The sequence below is a fragment of the Centruroides vittatus genome, unplaced genomic scaffold (genome assembly GCF_030686945.1).
Source record: "Centruroides vittatus isolate TY-2023 unplaced genomic scaffold, ASM3068694v2 scaffold_861, whole genome shotgun sequence".
NCBI lineage: Eukaryota > Metazoa > Arthropoda > Arachnida > Scorpiones > Buthidae > Centruroides > Centruroides vittatus.
The window spans coordinates 8,900,709-8,920,821 of record NW_027122718.1 but is presented as its reverse complement, the minus strand read 5'-3'; the positions used below and the strand labels follow the sequence as shown (position 1 = coordinate 8,920,821).

At 28.8% G+C, this 20,113-nt stretch overlaps 1 protein-coding gene across 1 annotated transcript in view; it reads left to right on the top strand.

The window, feature by feature from the left end:
* Nucleotides 1-8,501, top strand: part of LOC136989955 (OTU domain-containing protein 7B-like) — a 30,432-nt gene extending 21,931 nt beyond the window's left edge. The window contains 4 exon segments of the mRNA XM_067288264.1: nucleotides 696-820; nucleotides 2,387-2,700; nucleotides 6,179-6,769; nucleotides 6,772-8,501. Coding sequence (XP_067144365.1) covers nucleotides 696-820; nucleotides 2,387-2,700; nucleotides 6,179-6,769; nucleotides 6,772-7,358 — 1,617 coding nt within the window. The 3' untranslated portion in view covers nucleotides 7,359-8,501.
* Nucleotides 8,502-20,113: the final 11,612 nt, after the last annotated feature.

The following is a 20,113-nucleotide window of genomic DNA, read 5'->3' as shown; positions in this document are numbered from 1 at the left end:
CAAAAGTAAAACTAATTACTTAATTTAACTTAAAACTTTGTTTTTGACATGCATATATAAACTGTTAATTAAATTATCCAGTTGTAATAAGTACAGTACACCCTTAATTTAACAGATCTGGATTTAATGAACAAAAACTATGTCCTATAGAAAAAATTTAAAACATGTTTTATTCACAAGTAGTATGCTAAAAGGTTGGATCAATAAGTTAATTAGTATAAATTATTCACTGTAAATTATTATATTATTTTATTCATACTTATATATTATAATAACATATTAACACATCTTGCACATTTTAAGTTCATTATTAATATATGCTTTCAAAACACATTTGATTTAATTGACTTTCAGCAATAGCAGATACCCCTTCTCTCAAATTCATCTGTTAAATTGAGGGTCTATTGTATTAAACTTTTAAGTTTTGATAATTACTATTAATATTACTACTATAAATCAAACTGAAATCTACTGAGACATTAACAATTTTCCACTTAAATGAATTTTAAAATAAATGTTTATCATTAAGTTTAGGTTTATAATTCTTAAGTTTAGGTATTAAGTTTATTTTTCACATTAAATTATAGGTTGAAATGCTTTTGCTTTTGGCTTTGCACCCCACTTGCACATGTACACATAAAAATTAAATTTGTAATTCTTACAGTGTATAACTTATTTTAATGTTTATAACTTAGGCTGGTCTTATATATTGTGAAAATGAATGGCAGCAAGAATGGAAGAATTTAATAAAAATGGCATCTACTGAGCCTAGGTCTAAAACTTTAACAAAAATCCATCGTGATTTATTTAGTAGAAGAGGGTAAGATTTTCATTTTTTAATTAAAATTTTCAAATTGTTTAAATTGAAACATTAAGTAATTTGGAACACTTAAAAAGTAATTTTGTAATACTTTAAATAAAATGTTTTTACAAGTGTATAAGTTTTAATTAGAAATACAGTCAGAAACCCCATTAGTACAAAGTTGAAGGAACTTAAAAATTGGTATGTTTTATTACCAAGATTTGCATTAAGCAAACTTTACAAAAAATGAATGGTCGTATCATTAAATGGCAAAATCCAATTTTTTCCCAGTAATTTCGCTATATTTTGTTTTTGATATGTTTAAAAGTAAATAAATAAACAAAACACAGACTTTATTGAGATACATTGTCTTGAAGAAATTTCTGTAATCACTGCAGGAATGTTTGTGGAGATGCATATTTCTACAGTAGATTAAGGAAAGAATCAATGCTTGTTTTTTGATGTTAGAGTTGATAGAACAACAATTAAAGTTACTGGATATAATAATCTGACTAGCTGCAAATTGAATCCAGAGGCTGGTTATGTGTGAAACTTTACAAATTTAAAAGTAACTTATATGCTTGGATTTAAATGGAAATGATTTGTTTTTAATTATAAAATTATGAACTAATTACTGTATTTAATATTCAGTTGTTTTGTTATTTCTGTTATTAAAGCAATTAAAAATAAATATTTCATAAAACTACAGCTTTTTATCAAAAAATCTGTCCTATTAATTTTCAGTTTCCAATGTCCAAGTCAACTGTCTTAATTATTCATCATTGTTATAGCATATAAAGTGCCAAGTATAAGAATCAGTTTATGAAATATAATTATTATTTCATAAACTGATAATGTAATTAAGCATTTAAAATTAAAACAAAGTTTAATCAAAATAAAACATTGATTTATTATCTGTAGGCACATAACAAATTATGTGTGCTTTTCAGTGTGTGTAATGAATGTAAGCAATAATTGTATTAAGCAAACTTTAAGTATTTAAATTTTAAATATTTTAATTTTCTTTTCCATTTGAAGAAAAATTAATAAAATAGTTGATTAATTCTAATATTGTCTACTATTTTACTATCACTACTAGACAGTAAATAAATAATGAAAATATATGATTGCATTAAAGAGAAGAAAGAATAAAATACTCACTTTTACTCTATTTTAATAGAGAGTAATTATTTCATTTTAAGTTTATTATTTCCATAATCTATGCTTGTGTCCTGTGTTGTTATTGTACATGATTTTTTACATTTTAATATTTTTTGTTTTATGATGGTTTATATTAGTAATATTTATAATACATTAGTATCTAGATAAAACGCTTTGCCATTTTTTCTCTTTCAGATTTTTACAATTTTTTAGCTAAAAATTATTAGTGACACACAAAGTATCAATTACATAAACTTAATGTGATAATTATAAATATTGATATATTTTATATAATAATTTAATTTTTTAATTCAATTGAAAATATTTGATATTTGTCTATTTTACTGTTAAGTTGTATTATAATGTAATTGAATTTAGCCAAAAAATTAGTCTATAAAAATAATTTGGTCCTCAATTTCACAGAACATTGAGCTCTTTGAATGAAAATGAAGAAGGACTACAATCTGATGTTTATGAAAGTTTAGAAGAAATTCATATTTTAGCATTAGCTCATGTTTTACATCGTCCTATTATTGTAATTGCTGATACAATGCTTAAAGATGTCACTGGTGAACCATTTGCTCCTATTCCATTTGGTGGCATATATCTTCCTATAGAATGTCCACCTGCTGACTGTTACCGATCTCCTCTTTGTCTTACGTATGATGCTGCTCATTTTTCTGCATTAGTTAGTATGGAAAAGGAAAGTTTTGCTGATAAAGTACCACAGTTACAAGGTAATTAATATTAAAGATTATATAGATTTCATTTTATTTAATTATGATAAATAAAAATTTTATAACCTGTTTCAAAACTACAGTTTGGAAAGACTTATAAAAACATTACATAATTTGTTTTTGAAATTAGTATAGTGAAACCTGGTTAACTTGAAGTCATTTTTTTTCCTCTGATCTTCCAGCATAGGAATTTGTGTGTTAAATCAAACTGGTTAACTTGAATTCATTTGAACTGTTTAATTCAAATGAGATTTTGATATATTATTTTCATAAACTGTCTGGAATTTTAATTTTTCATTAAATAAAATAATTAACATTCATCTGTTGAATAAACTAATCAGAAACATTCTATAAAGTGCAGGAACCACATACAACTAAAAATAAACATGTGATATGACTGCAAGTGGGGAGTAGAGGCTTCCAGACAGTGTGTGTGAGACCTAGATACTGTAATTTCCATTCAAATTGCTTTTTTTCCAAACTTTTTTTTTTTTGATTACTGATGGATTTTTCCAACTACCTTATTTAATAAATAAATGAATTTTTGATAAATTAATTTAAAAAAAAAAAATTATAGTCAGATTCTAAGTAAAAATTTTAACCTTTGCAGCACAATTTTAAAAATATAACAATTATAGAGTGGCATTTTTTGTGATAAAAAGTAAAAAAAACAGATCAATTCTAGGCATGAAATATTGCAATTAAAAAAAAACTTACTAAACACTTAGGAGTGAATAGATCAGTCATTTGGTAAAACATTTCTGAATATCTTATTTAGCCACTTGGTTAAATGTTTTCGAGTTTCTAAACAACACTGAGAGGTTTACATTGACACAACTATTCTATGTAATAAGACCAGGGAAATATCATATGGATAGTATATTATGAGTTACCAATAATCCTATTCACAAAACCTTAATTTTTAGCTGAACTTTTAAAACTTAACTTTTTAACTGAAAGTCCAAATTTTTTCCACAACCGATTTGAATTAACTGGGCTCCATGTGTTTATTTCAAAATACATTTCATTGACACACTATTAATATATGATCTTATGTGTTTAGTGTTAATAATGACCACCATTTTGCTGTCTTGTCTTGCTTATAATAAGTTTCTTATTAAAAGCTTAAATATAAGGATACAGGTTTAATTTCAAAAGAAATAAATATTTGAAACAATGCCTCCTCCTGATTGATGTAATAAATTTTTAATTGTACAATTGTTTTAAATTTGAAAACTAAGGAGAAAAGTTTATCAAAAGAAAAAAAATCGACTTTTTGATCCAGAAAAAATTATTTCATAAACAAATGTTTTCAGTATTTAAAACTCATCATCAAGTTAGCCATCGAATTGAACACAATATACCGTATTTTACGGACTATAAGACGCATTTTTTTCTTCGAAAAATTGCCTCCAAAATTCAGATGCGTCTTATAGTCCGTAGCATCTTATATGTATTTTATATGTATTTAAAAAAAAAAAAAATGCTTAAAAATTAAAGTGCGTCTTATAGTCTGTAGTGTCTTATAGTCCGTAAAATACGGTAGCTATACTAAACTCAATTTGATTACTAACTTACAGATAGCTTTTAAAAAGCTTGAAAATATTTGTTTATTAAATACTTATTGCTGGATTAAGAGAGATACTTCTTAAGCACTACTTTACAGAGTTTATGGGAGTAATGGATTTTTCACCCTTTCTATTAAAGGCACTAAGGGGGCTTTTTTAAATCTATACCATTGTAGATTTGGACAGCTGAGTGATGAGGGACAGAGTCTGGCTTATCTGGGACAGACAACCTCCCCGAAAAATCTGATGTTTTTGTCCTGGAACCCCAGAAAAGCAGGCTAATGCCTTTATTGCCTCTGTCATTCAGCCATTTAAGAGAGCAATGGATTATCAGTTTCAATTTTCATATATCTTGGCAACTAATCACTAGCTTTCACACCTATAAGATCTTTGGTAATGCAACATTTGAAGAACCAGATGTTTTGGAAAGGATGTCATATCCTAGTAGATCTGAAGGAAAACATTAAATGATATCTTATGTTCTACTGAAAATTCATTTTTTGAATAGAATCTGTTGTTGCCTGTAATGGAGAGCATATTGAACAGTTATTGCATTCCTCAATGGATACATTGCACCACTGAACCATTGGTGAAAGTTTTGTAACTTTTTTTAATTAATGTCTTTTTCATATCTTGAAATACATGCTCTCCAAGTTTTGTTGTATTTCGAGCCTTAGAATTTGCTCCAGTCACCTCTAAGTAAGAATATTTTAATTATAAGAATCTTGTATTTGAGAAGTAATTTATGTTGTAAAGAAATAATTTTTTTAATTACAAAAATTATTAATCAGTGTGTGAACCTATAATTATTCAAAGATTGAAATCATAATTCATACTGAGAAATTGATATGACCATAATGGAGATTTAAGTAATTTTTTACATTATATCAAATTCTGTAAGTCAAAAAGTTATTGATAAGTCACATACCTTTTCCTGAATTGGTTTTTTAACATTTTCTTTTAATATAGCTTGCTAGTTTCATGTTATCTGAATAAGGCTCTGAATTTTTTAGAGATTACACATTGGCAACTTGAGTTATATTCGTATCCTGTTAAATTTACATAATCTGTATTTTTTGCATACTAATGTACCTTGTTGCTATAGTATATCCAAACAGTGTGCTGAATTTGTAATTGTAGAATAAAACACACAATTTATTGAATAACTGTGGATATTTTTATTTTAGTAACATTACGTCCCATTTTAGTGCTAAATCATTTTTACACGCGGAAGACACTGTCTGCCAAACATTCCCCATGATTCTGGCAGCATACATATGCTCTTTTCACAAAATTGCTTTTATGACACTACCACCTAATTCAGGCCCATTTTGCCAATAACATGTCGAATCTCTATCTTGAGGTCAGGGATTATTCACATAAACACAAGATATGACCAACCCCCATGCTAACGGTATGCAATTTACATTTGACATTGTTAATGGGACATCCTTTACATATCGCAGCAGCTCGGCCAAGATTCATGAAATGCATGATACATTAAGAATTTTTTTGCTTTGAGCTGTATTTATTTATTTATTTAAAAAATCAGTTACGAAACAAGTTTCTTTTGAATTTACATATAAAAAAAATTATGGTTTCTTGGGTTTATAATCATTTTAACTTGAATGGCTATGGATATATCTAGCATTTTTGAATTGTTAACTAAAAGCTACAGTAACCAAATTATGTAGAAATAAAATATATCTATATATTTGCTTACTTTTTAAAAAAACTCAAAACTCATCAATAAAGTAAAAAACTAATTAAATTGATTAGACTTCCAAATAGTTCAAACAAAAAAAAATAAAACCTTTGTGATCAGATAACAAATTTTTTATTTTGAACTGTTCATAATTTTTTAGTTATTTATTACTCATGATTTTAATAAAACATTTTTTATTTATTAGCTGCCATACCACTCTGTGATGTAGAGCATAAATTATTACCTCTTCAGTTTGGAGTTGATCCTGGACCAGATGTGCAGTGGAGTCATGATGAGAATGATCCATGGATAATATCAAAGTTGACATTACTGGATAAAGATAAAGTTGGACTACTAAGTGAATATCTTGATGTTATTGAAATTTCTATTCCATCATATGGACAAATTATATCAGAATCTCAGAATGAAATATCGAATCTAAACAATAGCTATTCTGAAGAGAAGAAGTATTTTTCTGAAATATGTGATAATTATAATGAAAGCAGTAATAATATTTATCAACAAAAAAGCAAAGCAGCACGTCAGCTACAAACAGTAGCAAAACAGTTTGGCAGTATTGGTAAAAGTATGAGCAAGAAACTAAAGAATTTTGGAAATATTACGCGTAGAGCAGGTTCATTTAAAAATGATTCTGAGAACTTCAAACAGAATTCTGAAGAACTGAAAAATAAAAGAAATTTAAACGAACCTTCACCAAAGATAAACTGTGAACAGGATTGCCTTAATTCTCAACATATAATTGCAGCTATACTACACACAGAAAAACAACACGAGTATCAGAAGAAATGATAAAAAATTATTTAATTTCTGCACGCTCCCGATTTGTTCAAGAAAAAGAATTAAAGGCAAAACAAGGAAATGAGTTCCTTACTACTGGGTTTAGAGATACATATTCTTCCTCACAATGTGTTAATCCTGGATGTAACATGTATGGAACTGCGGCTACTAATTATTTATGCTCTTCGTGCTATTCTAAACAAAAGCAACAAGAAGAGGAATTAAGAATGAAAAATTCAGATGTATCGTCTTCGGTTGTCGAAATTATTCCCAACGATCATGTCATCCGACTCGGAAATTCTGCATTTTACACAGAATGCGACAAAAATACAATGGCTTCTGTTGCAAAAGTGCCCTTGGGAATCCGACCTTCTGCCGATTCTGGACATTATCATTCTTTGTCTAAATCAGTGTTTTATGATGGTGATGTATCCGGCGAATCTATGCAATCTAATTCATTTTCAAATTCTACATCTCACCTTTCAAGTGATAAAAACACTTTAGTTAATTTTTCTGATAGTACTCCATATCAAATTTCAAGTGCATCTGGATGTACAATGAAAGTGGGCCAGAGAACTTATTTGTAAAATATTAAAAAAAAATCAAGCTAAGTATATTTATGTAGTCATAATTATAGAAATTATAAATGCACAGTGCCTTTGCAACTATTTTTTTATTTAAAGATAGACATGCACAATTCTTAATATGTTGATGATGGTTTTGGAAGTTGTTTACTTGTTATTTATAATATTTCTATTTGAAATAATTAAACAAATGGCTTAATAAAATATTAAAATTTATTTTAATAAATAAATTTTACTAAATAGAATTATATACCATGTATTTTCAAATCATGATTATATCAAGAAAAAATTTTAGAAAGTTTTGAAGTGAGCAATATACATTAACTAGAAGGTTTTAAAAATGATAAATATAAATACATGAATAGTTTTCACACTTATGACATGTAATTTTCCATATTAAAATTGTTTGTAGAAAGTAATGTGGAATGTTTTATGATGATATAATAATAATAATAATGTGATTGATTTTATAATTCTTTTATTAAAATTTGTTAGCAAATTTGTAAAACTTTTAAGTTTTAAAATTTGATATATAATCTTTGTTATCTTTCAGATGTGAAAGAAAAATATAAATCTTTTATTATTTTTGAGAGAGAAAAATATTTATTTTGTTAGAATTATCAAATATTATTTATTTTATATTAAAATGTTTGCTTTGCAAAATCAGATAATTCTAAATTTACTTTTGCACAATTTTTAAAATTAGTATTCTATATATATATATATAAAGAACTGGAACTAATCAAAATAGTTTTTAAATTATATTATATAATAGTATAATGAAATAAAGATATAAAAGTTTTTGCTATGATTTAGAGTTATCTGACATTGTAAAGTTTCTTTATAAGTATAATATTTTATACTGTTGCTATAACTTGATGTTATTCTAGATTTAATAATGCTATAACTGGAATTTCATCCTATTTAAGTATTAATATTTGTTTTTTTTTTTTTTTAAATTATAAGAATTGTTGAGCTATATTATTTTCTTCTGAAATCAAGAATAAGTAATAGCATTTATTATTACTTTAAAACCAAAGGAACCAATGAAAGATATTGTTTATAATGATCCAAAGAAGATTCATCTCTTTGAAAATATAAATCTTGTGTATGTAAAAAAAAGAGTTAATAAATAAACTAATGATATAGGTTTGTTGTTCAACTGTTCTGTTGGATACTGATGATGTTTATGGCTGTCTAAGTGAACTATATACAACTAATTAAAAATCTCACTGTTTAAATAAATAGTAACAAATAAAAAAGTTTATTAACCTATAATTTATTGGAACTGTAACAGTTATCATCTTTTAGCTTATTTGCTCACTGGATATTATTTCAGTTACAAAGTAAGTGTTTTAGTTCATTTTAACCATTACTTATAATTTAAAATTTATGAAACATGATTTATATTTTGTGCTAATTTGTTTTTTAAGTGATTTATGCTACCAGTTTTTAATCTAAAATTATTATGCACATATAAGAATTCATTATAAATAACGAATGACGAGGTGAGATTATTCGTCTACAGTTTTATTCAAATGCATATTGCTAAATACCGTATTTTACGGACTATAAGACGCACTTTTTTCTTCGAAAAATTGCCTCCAAACTTCAGGTGCGTCTTATAGTCCGTAGCGTCTTATAGGTATTTTTTTTAAAAATTGCTTAAAAATTAAGGTGTCTTATAGTCCGTAAAATACGGTACTTATGGCGTTATATTCAAATCTTCAAGTATGTGTCTTGTTTTACATACATTGTCATACATTATTGAAAATATTTAACAAAATAGATAATTTTGGAGTAAGAAATTTTATTGTATGAATTTATTATTTCTTGTATCCCTCATCACACTTACTCTGTTTTCTTGAACATAATAAACATTTTATATTTGACAACAAAAAAAAAAATAAGAACAACAATCTGTTACTGAATATTTAATGTGTGATATGAGTTGTTTTCATCCATTTTTTTTTATCATTGTCCTCTTTCACTTTATTCAAATTCTAGAATTCGTTACTTAATTTATTTCCTACTAATGTCAGGCAGATGCTTACATAGTACTGTCAAATGAGATCTAGATTCAAATGTTAGTCTTTCTGATTTTCTTAATGGGTAATCCATACTAGTAATGTGTCTACCTCACATCTTTCTCGGTCAACTTCTTTACAAAACAAGCCCATTTATAGTGGTCAAATAGCGGCAGCATAATAATTGCACTAGTATTTCTATTCTTTTAGTGATAACATTGCACATTAAAGCAATGTTGTTATAATAATAAACAATTATAAAAATGTTTACTTATGAAAATTAACGTAGTATGTAGAGTTATTATATGGATAATCAAATTGTTGAAGTTTTTTCAACTTCAGTATACGCTTTTTGATAATCCTTGATAAGAGATAATTAAAATAGAAAGATTTTCAAATTTACTTCCCACTTTTACTTTTGATGTTTTTACATCTTGGTTTTAATAGTGATATTGTTCAGGTACGATGCCTATAGCCACAAAAATCTGTGATATTGTGTATAAAAACACTTCTGTCCCTTTCATTGTAGTTTATAAATTAGAGTTCCTAACGTTTACTAACATACAATTATTGAAAAATAATTTCTGAATTCTTAAGAGTAAATAAGTAGCAATTATAAAGATTTAAAAAAACGGTAAAAAAGTAATTAATTTGATTTCAGCTGCTTTTAATTTAAAAAAATTTTGATTAGAAGAATGATCTTGAAGTATGAAATTAAAGAAATATTCAAATATATTTTTTCTTGTGAGTAGAAATGTTTAACTTATTTTTGTGTCATAATATTAGGAACACTTATGTTTACTAGTAGAATATAATTTTGTGCAAGTTTTAGGTGCGTGCTGGAAAATAACTTGCTTATCTCCAAGTAATTCTTAAATATTAGAATGACAATTGCTTCCAAAATATAAATATACATCTCAGAATTGACTGATTTATTTATGATATATAACTTTCTAGATTTTATACTGTAGATAGCATGGAAAAATTCTGAAAATTTGACACTGAAGTTAAAATAAATAGCCTTTGTTAAATTTTTTATTTATATGACATCAGACAAAAATTCATTACTACACTTTACAGATATCTAGAATTTGTTATTTGAATATGTATATTTTTTCCTAGTCATTATATATATACAGTCGACTCCGCATAAGTTGACACCCGGATAACTCGACACCGTAGGTTAATTAGTCAGTATTCTGTAGTCCCGGCCGACTTACATAGGCAATAATGTTATTAATGTTAAAAAACTCTGTTTACTCGACATCGTTTAACTCGTCACCACTGGATAAATCAACATACTTTTTCTGTTTCACACTTTTTAGACATCTGATAAGTCGACTCCCCTTCTGAAAAAATGAGTTCACACCGTACAATAAGCTGTGTGGTGTGAACTCATTTTTCAGGGGGGAGTCAACTTATCAGAATTCTAAAAAGTGTGAAACAGAAAAAGTATGTTGATTTATCCAGTGGTGACGAGTTAAACGATGTCGAGTAAACAGAGTTTTTTAACATTAATAACATTATTGCTTACGTAAGTCGGCCGGGACCACAGAAAACTGACGAATGTCGAGTTATCAGGGTGTCGACTTATGCGGAGTCAACTGTATATATCTTTTTTCCCCTACTTTATATAAGTTTTTTTTTACTTCTTGATAAGTGTCAGCTTAACTTTAACTTGACAATAAAATGAAATTCGAAATTTTTAAATAGTTTGTTATATAAAAAAATAATAATTTCTAATTCTCCACTCATTATTTAAGTAACAGTATTACCTTAAAATGACTCAAATTTGATACGTAAGCAACAGTTTCAAGGTTTCTATTCATCAAATCATTTTCAAATTAGCTTTGAGTTTCTTGAAATTATTAATTTCATCAGAGGTTTGTGTATATAATAATTTTAAGAAAGAAATACATTTTGGATATTTAAAAATATTTAATTTATCCATTGTAAAAATTATATAGAAAGTATTGAACATGTTTTACATGTATCTGAAAAGAGTAAATAATGTAACATTTATATGACCTTATCATTAAAATGTTAAATCTAACTAAACTGAATGCCATGTGATATGATATAATTTATTTAGTCTAATTAAGTTATTAAACTATAAATATAAATTCTTACTATAATTCAATATATTTTGTGTTTTCAAGATCAGAATTTTTACTCTTATATGAAAACTTTGTAAAAGTAAATTGTGCTATTCATTAGGACAATAATATTGTGTAGAGTTATAGTGGAAAATAAAGATATGAACTTGATTTTAAGCTCAAAAGAATAGTTTAATTAATTAATGCATCAAACACAAGGCTTACATAACTGAACCACATACAAAGAAAACAAAACTGACAAGTGAGACAATATATAAAAACAGTAACACTAGTTCCACCTGCTCTATAAAATGCTGCACAAATATCAATAATCTCCTGATTGGTGCATGGGGGATGAACTGTTTGTCAACATTTGTGCCAAAGCACAGTATTCTCTTTGTGTGTACAAACTTACTTCCACTGTACTTCTTGCAACAAACAGACATATATGAAAATGCTTGCTTTTCCATGTGACCGTTGGAGGCTCGTGCAATCAACTACAGTGCTCAGTATCACTACCTTCACTTACTCTGCTTTGTTTTTGACAAACATCTCATTCCAGAGTTGCTCAATCCAGTGGCTTTCATGAATGCCAATTATCAAGACATAAAATTCAGCCTCCCAGAATCACACACTTCTTTTTTTTTTTTTTTTTTAGACCAAAATCCTGGTGATTACCAGTTTAGCATGTTTGTCAAAAAGTCAAAATATTAGATGCAGGGTTAATCCTCAAGACTTTGTTTATTGATCATGTAGGTAGGGCTTCGGAGCAAGGTCCTGATCATGGCTCTGGCTCTACTCCAGGTTGAATTTCCTGGTTCTGTCTGCAGCCAAATGTTTAACTTTTAAGTGCAATTGTTTGAGATAGGAATGTATTATTCAACCATTTTATTTTGTTACTTTTATTTATAATTTGTTTCTAATGCTTTATATATATTTTTTATAAACAATAGAAATAGATTTTGTGATTTTGGCTGTGGATATGGACAAGATAATTATTTTAAATGAATGCTAGAGAAACAAGAAGGCAGGAAATTATAGAAAAGAAAAATAGATACCAATAAACAATTAACTAATATAACTATTATTCACTAGTTCTTCCCTATTGAAAAGTGGTTGTTTGTCTTTACAATTCCCCGCTTATATTAGAAAGATTATGACAAAATTAATGTTATAACATTTTAATTATTATTTAAAAGCTAAAATATTGTCTATATTAAAGTATTATTGATTACAGTTGATAAACATTAAAAAGAGTTTTGTTTAATTCTGAAAAAATAAACAGGATGTGTCAAGAATACATCTCTGGTAGCATATCAGAAACGTAAGCTGTTAGAGGTTCATTGGTTAGATTTACAAAATTTTTAAAATGTAAAACGCTCCAAAAAGTACCTTAAAAATTGCATTAATCACTTTAATTTCTAATATTTTCAGTCGTATTTAACCAACCTTCTTCAGAATAAACTTACAAAACAAATGATGGTTGCGTTCGAATAGAACGAGAAATAAATGTAATTAATGCAATTTTAAGGTGTTTTTGGTTTACTAGTAAGCATTACATTTCTCGGGAGTTATTTTTAAAATGTTTACAAGATAACTTCAAAAATTAATAGAGAATAGCTGAAGAAATTAACACCTATGCCTATTAAAAAAACTAGAGCTGGAGCCAAGAATTAAAGAATACACCAAACTGCCAATTATCTGTGTGTGGATTATCCATGCATTGTCAAAATATTAGAATTACTATAAAATGACTATGAAAAGTATTGTGAGGCTCTGGACAAGTCCAAACCTGTACTAAAATTTGCATTAAAATATTTTTTAAAGAAAAAAAAATATATGCTAAACATAACATTTCTTTGTTTGAAAATGTGATGTGAATTTTGTAAACAAAAAAGGAATGTAAGTCCTAAGATCGATCATCTCTGGTTGGAGATCAAATTAAACTTCAATTCTGACCTCTCCTGCGATTTAAGTTGGGATCCCATTAGACATAGTAATGAGTGATCGACCACTTGGAGAGAGAGGATGAGGAAAAATGACCAATCGGAGTGGGTGATTGAGGACAGAAATCTTATATAAAACCCAGATTTCGAGGTCAAATTGCAGTTTTTCTGGTTTGTGCTGCCAGCTCAGATGTGTCACCCTTTTTCTCGAGCGACATCGGTATTACCCAAGTTCCTCTCATTGCCTCATCTTCTCTGTCCAGTGTACGCCACGTCTTGTTCACCCACCTGCTGAACCCATCTCATCACTCCCTCTGGGCCACCATCAGATATCCATTCGGGACAAACCGTCAATGGCTATCTGAATGAACTCTCTTGTCAACGATTGCCATTTGTGGAAAGAATCTTTGTACTAAAATATGTAAGCAAATCTTTCATTTTGAATAAATGGGATTTTGTAAAGGTGTCTAGCATCAGTGTCTTCATCACCATCACCCACATATGAATTATGCCCTTATCCTCTTGACATGGGACTAAAGATCTTCCCTGTAATTGGAAGCTCACAGTATTGTAAGAAACATTCAACTTTTCTTTCCTCCCTCAACTGTCAGTTCTAAAGGACAGAAGTGAAGTGGGTCATTAGCCCTAGAATATTACTTTGCAGTAGACAAAGTTGGTGCTATAAACAGCAGATTTGAAAAAAATATCCCACTAGCCCTAAAATTAATTTGGAAAAAATATAAGAAAATGTAAAATTTAAATTTCTACACAATATTTTTGAAAATAGAAAATATCAACATTTTATGCTCATTGACTAAATATACATTTCAGCTTATGAAACTTGGGACTCGCACGTGCATTGTATTATAATGGAGTTGAGCTGTATGTATACTATACTTCATTTAAAACCCCTGAATAGTTTTTTATAGTTTAAGAAGGTTACTTTGGATTATCTGTGTTTTTTGGTTTAACATGCACACCTGTGCACTAATTAGTACAGCTAATTAAGAGTGCGACTCGTGCTCCAGCTCCAGCAAAAAAAAAAAATGGAAGCTGACCAAAGCATGTATATGATAAGCAGTGAAACTCTATTGTAAATTTGGTTGCTTGATTATATCAATGCCCCCAGTAGTGGTTGCATAAAAACTCACTCATTACCAGATTATACTGATCATTGTTAGCATAGTTTTTATTTATTTTGTTTCTTTTATAATAGATATCATCCTAATGAGGATACGTTTATTTAATGTTTGCATGCTATATAATAAAGTCTTCAATATTAAAAAATGCAATTATACTGAAAAGAAAGGCATATCTGGATAGCAAAGTTAAAACTTCTATATCATTTATTAATTAAAGTTACATACAGTATATTTGTTTAATTCATGGGCATCCACAGAAAATTTTCCAGGGGTGCAAAGCTTTTAATAAATTTTTGGTTTGTTTTCCTGTAAGTAGATTATAGAATACAGTATTGCATCAATACAAAAAGACAAAGCATTCTGTGGTTGAAGGTATAAGGTTACATATCTTAATCACTTTTATTATAATTATTTGTGGAATTTTTTACTTGATCCTGGGAAGCAACTGCCCTGTTTGCTCTCCCTGCAGATGATCATGAATACAATTATAATACAATTTTACAATATAATTAATAAAGTTACAACTATATTCCTGAGTTTCAGAATTTTATTTAACTAATTTAGGATTTTTTCATGCTGTTACCCAAAGTTCACATTTGTAAAGAACATGCAACAAAAATAAATACATGATTATTATTCACATAACATTTACTGACATAATTTTATATTTTATCTATATTTTTAGCAAATTAATTAGGATAATTTCATATACAGATAAAAACAACTATCTTATTTAGAAACAATCAATTAATACACCTTATACATGCTATAAAATTTTGGTAGTTAAAGGTCAAGGAGGTGGGGAGATAATAGGTCGTATATATCTCCAACAGGGTCGGATCTAACGTTGATTTTACTCGTTATTAGCATTTACAATTCTTTATAAAACAAGTTTAATAATTATCAAATTTTCTTAAAATCTCTTAGGCTTAGTAATTAAGATCTAAATACTGTGTATAATGGTAGAAATATGTTTGGTCTAATTATATGTATGAAAATGTTTATGAATACTTTCTTATATCATTATAATTTAAATTTCAACATTATGATAAATTATAATTTAACTAAATGTAGGAATTGCTGTATGATCACAATCATTTACCTTTCTTTTTCCTGGGAAATCGATATAATCACTTTCCAGGAGTTGAAAACACTTATACAGCTTGCAAACATACAGATAAAACATCCTACTGGTAGAAAAAACTTCTCAGTTAAAAAAAAGTTTTTGTTTTCAAAAGTTAATGATGGTCAATATGGTAATGAACAAGTGTCTACACACCCAGTAGTAGGGATGCTGATATCATTGAGTGACCATACTTACAATGGAGTTTCACCATTTACCATATGCAGGCTTTGGCTCTGACTAGCTGTAGCTCCAAAGCCCTGCCTGCAGGTACTCAGTATTGTATTCTGGGATTTTCAAAGAATCTCTCCAACATGGCCATAACATATGCCAAGTCAGTGGTGTAGTTAGCATGGGTGACACCCGGTGCGGATATCGTGGTGTCACCCTTTTTAAGTCTTTTATAAAACACTGTTGAATTGTAATATCTTCGCACTCGAGCAACTTGAATGCTATATTGAACATGCGATGTTGCAACGTACGAGTTTAGATTTATAGTATAAATCATAGTAAGATTTTTAGCTGGTGCGAGCGCTCATGTGCATCTCCTCGTAGTGAAGAAACTGTGATGGGAGGCAAGCAGTTGACCCTTTTTTTTTTTTTAGGTACAGGCCTACTGGGTGTCACCCCTACACGGATGACTCCCACCACCCTGCCCTAGCTCTGCCTATGTGCCAAGTCCAGTATAGTGGTACAAACTAGATACTTTATGGATCCCACAAGTTCCTTACATTGCATACCTATCATGTGTTCCTTTTTATTTTCAGTCACCAGGCTATCATCTTTGTTTAACACTATACCTGGCACAATAGAAAAGTTTGCTGGTTTACATTTTAACGTGTTAAACTGTTTCAATAAACATTTGATGTAACCATATGTGCCATTGTTGTTCCTTAGCACTTTGACACCAAGCAAAGTTGGCTCACCAAGAGATCTGTTCATGTTTGTCTTTTAACATTTTCATGGTATGCTTATTGGCAGGAAATATTTTTGAAATCGCAATGTATACAGCTACAAGCTCATAAACCACTCATAATGACAAAAAAAACACTTGAATCATTTCCATTTTGTTTGATGAACCTGACTTTACCAAGTATTCATACATTTCATTGAAGCATGTACAACATCTTTATTTTAGGCTGTGTAAGTTACACATGAGTTTCCAGGCTTTCCTTGAGAATATCTTAAATTTCAACATAAATGTTCTCCTTTAGTTTCCCATCTAGATATGCAGTCTCTATATTGATTCATTACTTGTGCATTACATCAGTGCCAACAAGATATACAATGTAGTCTGTGATGTCACAGGCGAGTATGTCATGGTAATCAGGATCATAACACGTAGCTGTAATGCCATGTTTTTGTGTTATGCCTTGCACCAATAAATCTTTCTTTACGCTGATTCATTGTATCATCTACATTGTGTTTAACAGTTAACTCCCACTTGGGATCTATAGCATGAGCTTTATCAGGTTTAACCGTAGTGGTTTTTGTAATTCATAAGTTTTGAGAAATGCAGATGAACTTTAAAGAATTTTTAATTATATCAGTAAGTTTTATGTTCTTATGGTCAACAAAGAAAATGAAGATAATTTTTATTCTAACATAACATAATTCATCAGCATTCTAATTTTCCATTCATATTGGACGAAACATAAAATTGTCATATTTTTATTAGTGAAAAAAAAAGCACTTTGGTTTATCATTAAACAAGAGAGAGGGAAATTAGATGAAAATGGACAATTTTTTATGGCTTGCAATCTAAATTTTTCTCAATTTTGTAATCTATTTAATTAGAATAATTGTTTTTATATTATTTTCTTTTCAGTTTTTTTTCTTGTTCTTTCCTCTAAAAGTTACAACAAATTTTCCAGCTGTCTGAAACAATTGAATTGTAGAAATTAGAAACTTTATGTAAAAATGGTAAATTTGATTTTTTTTTATTTTTTGTTGAATGACAGTTTGAAAAATTTCAAAATAAATAAATACATATATACACATACATAAAAACTGTTTGAAAATACAATAATTATTTGATGATGATATAAATTTTTGATGCAATAATTCCACAATTGCTAAAAAAAAAAGAACGATATAACTTTTTATTACACAATAACATTTATTTCGTTAAAATTAAGAAAGGAAGATAATATAAATTGATATTTTTTTGAAATTATTAAGCATTTCCTAATATTTTCACTATTTTTATAAAAGATCTTTTAGTTGCATATTGTAATTGTATATGATTATTATTTGATATAAAATGCAAGTCAGCAACATAGATGATGATTCAGTTTAAAATTGTATTACTAAATAATGTCAATAACCATTAAAAAAAATTACAATGAATATTTAAAAGTAATGAAATCTATTTGTATAATATTTTTAGAAACTTTTTTTCTCATGCAATCCTTATAAACTTCATTTAATTTTGTATTATTTATGCTAATTCTTGAAGAACCTTTCTTAATTTTTCAGCTTATTTTATGTAGATGTATTATCACAGTATTGACTAATTTCATATTGCTGAAACAATACATAAATACATACAGTATATATCTATGTAGAATTGGTTTTAATTTTGCGAATCTTTGTTCGTGCAATCCAGAATGTTACCTCTGCATAAATCGCAATAGAAATACACAATTACGGTACATTTTCTAATTTGGACACGCGTTATGGCGTGCTGCAATGCTTCAATGTTTGCACCTGCACGTGTCTACACCCTGTATATTTAAATAATTATATTAATAACACGAGTCGTTCAAAGCGAAAATCTGATTCTTGGGATCGGTTTTGTTATATTTCTTGCTCGTCAACCTTTCTCGTATAATATTTTGTGCCAAATATCCAGAGAGATTCTTAGTTTGCCGGCATTGTGGCGGATTTGGTGGATTACGTTTTTTGGGTACAGAAGGAATATTTTGGCTTTCAGGAACTCCACGGTTGAATTTGCGTAGTGAGAGGAACATTTGTCAGATCAAAGGAAATCGTTATTTTGATGATGCCTGTTAAAAAAGGGATTAGGATTTTCTTCAGACATTCATTTTGGTATGTGTCAGCATCAACTGCAAAGGACAATAATCCCTTCTTAAAAGTAAACCATCAACGAGTTGCTCAACTTTCCCGGCAACAATTAACATTTTGATGGAACTATGTTATAAAAAGTTTTTTTAATAAAATATATATTTATTATAAAATGGCAAAAAGCTTAATTTTGAGGGTAGGGATGGGTTTTATAAAAATATTGTAAATGCTAATGAGTAAAATCGTCATTAAGTCCGATCCTACTGGAGATACATATGACCCCCATGATCTTCATCACCAAAATTTAAATAGCATCAATCCCCTAATACACTAACTTTCCTGCAAAATGTCGGATTTTCGACAAAATGCACAGGAGCTTTAAAGATGGTAAACAAAGTCGTGCCCCCACAGAGTAACATCCATCCATACATACAGATATTACTCCCGAATTTTTTGACGTTTCAAGGTGTTCTAAGTCCAAAAATGTAAAAATATCTTGGGGAGTCATTTTTTGACCGATTGTCATACTTTCCCTCTGTCATATATAACAACCGGAAAGTAAAAATGGCTTCGAAACACTTGCTGGTGAAATGGCAATGTACTGTACAGCATGACTTTTGCTTTAAAAGTGCAGTATAAATTTTCTTCTTAAATTTATACTGTACTTCGGGAGGTGCTTTATATTCATTGCTCGCGTAGTAAATTACATTTTCTAAAATTTGCATGCCGGAGAGAGAAAAGTGTATGCAAATGTATAACGCGTTTTCTTAATATGTCCTCTTGCCATTTTTCCGAACTGTGCGGAATTTCAATTATTTATCAAAAATTGTTCGGAAGTGTTTTGAAAAATAAACGAGGAATTGTTTATTCTTTTTTTTTTTTTTTTTAGTTTTTTCCTTTTCCTCATGAGAAATTGTAATCCGAATTATTTTCATCCTGCTAATTTACGTTTGTTTCCGTCTGTCTCGCTCTGTCCTGTAGACACTAAGAACTTTTTTCAATCCCATTGTGAGCTTCGCCAGGTCCACAATGGGGCAGCAGTAGTGGCGCGTTATAGCGTCATAGATCCCAAGAAAATTTGAATTAGGGATCCCCATGCAAAGTGTTGACTTCAGAAATTTTTCTTCGGGAGAACTTTTTGGGGAAATTCCCGGTATCCTTGATAGTTTATTAACACTACCTCTGGAGAGTTAATAGAGAGGTTGCGGCCGAAGTTTTCATCTCTTAAACGTGAACGTTGAGCGCCGCCATCCTGTAAGCCTAGAAGTTTGACAATGGCGTTTGGAACGTCGAGCATGATTCCAATGACTCTAATAACAATAAGAAATATACAGAGATATACCTCATACATTAATGACATGTACAGTACAACGTGTTTCGAAAAGATTTTACGCTCT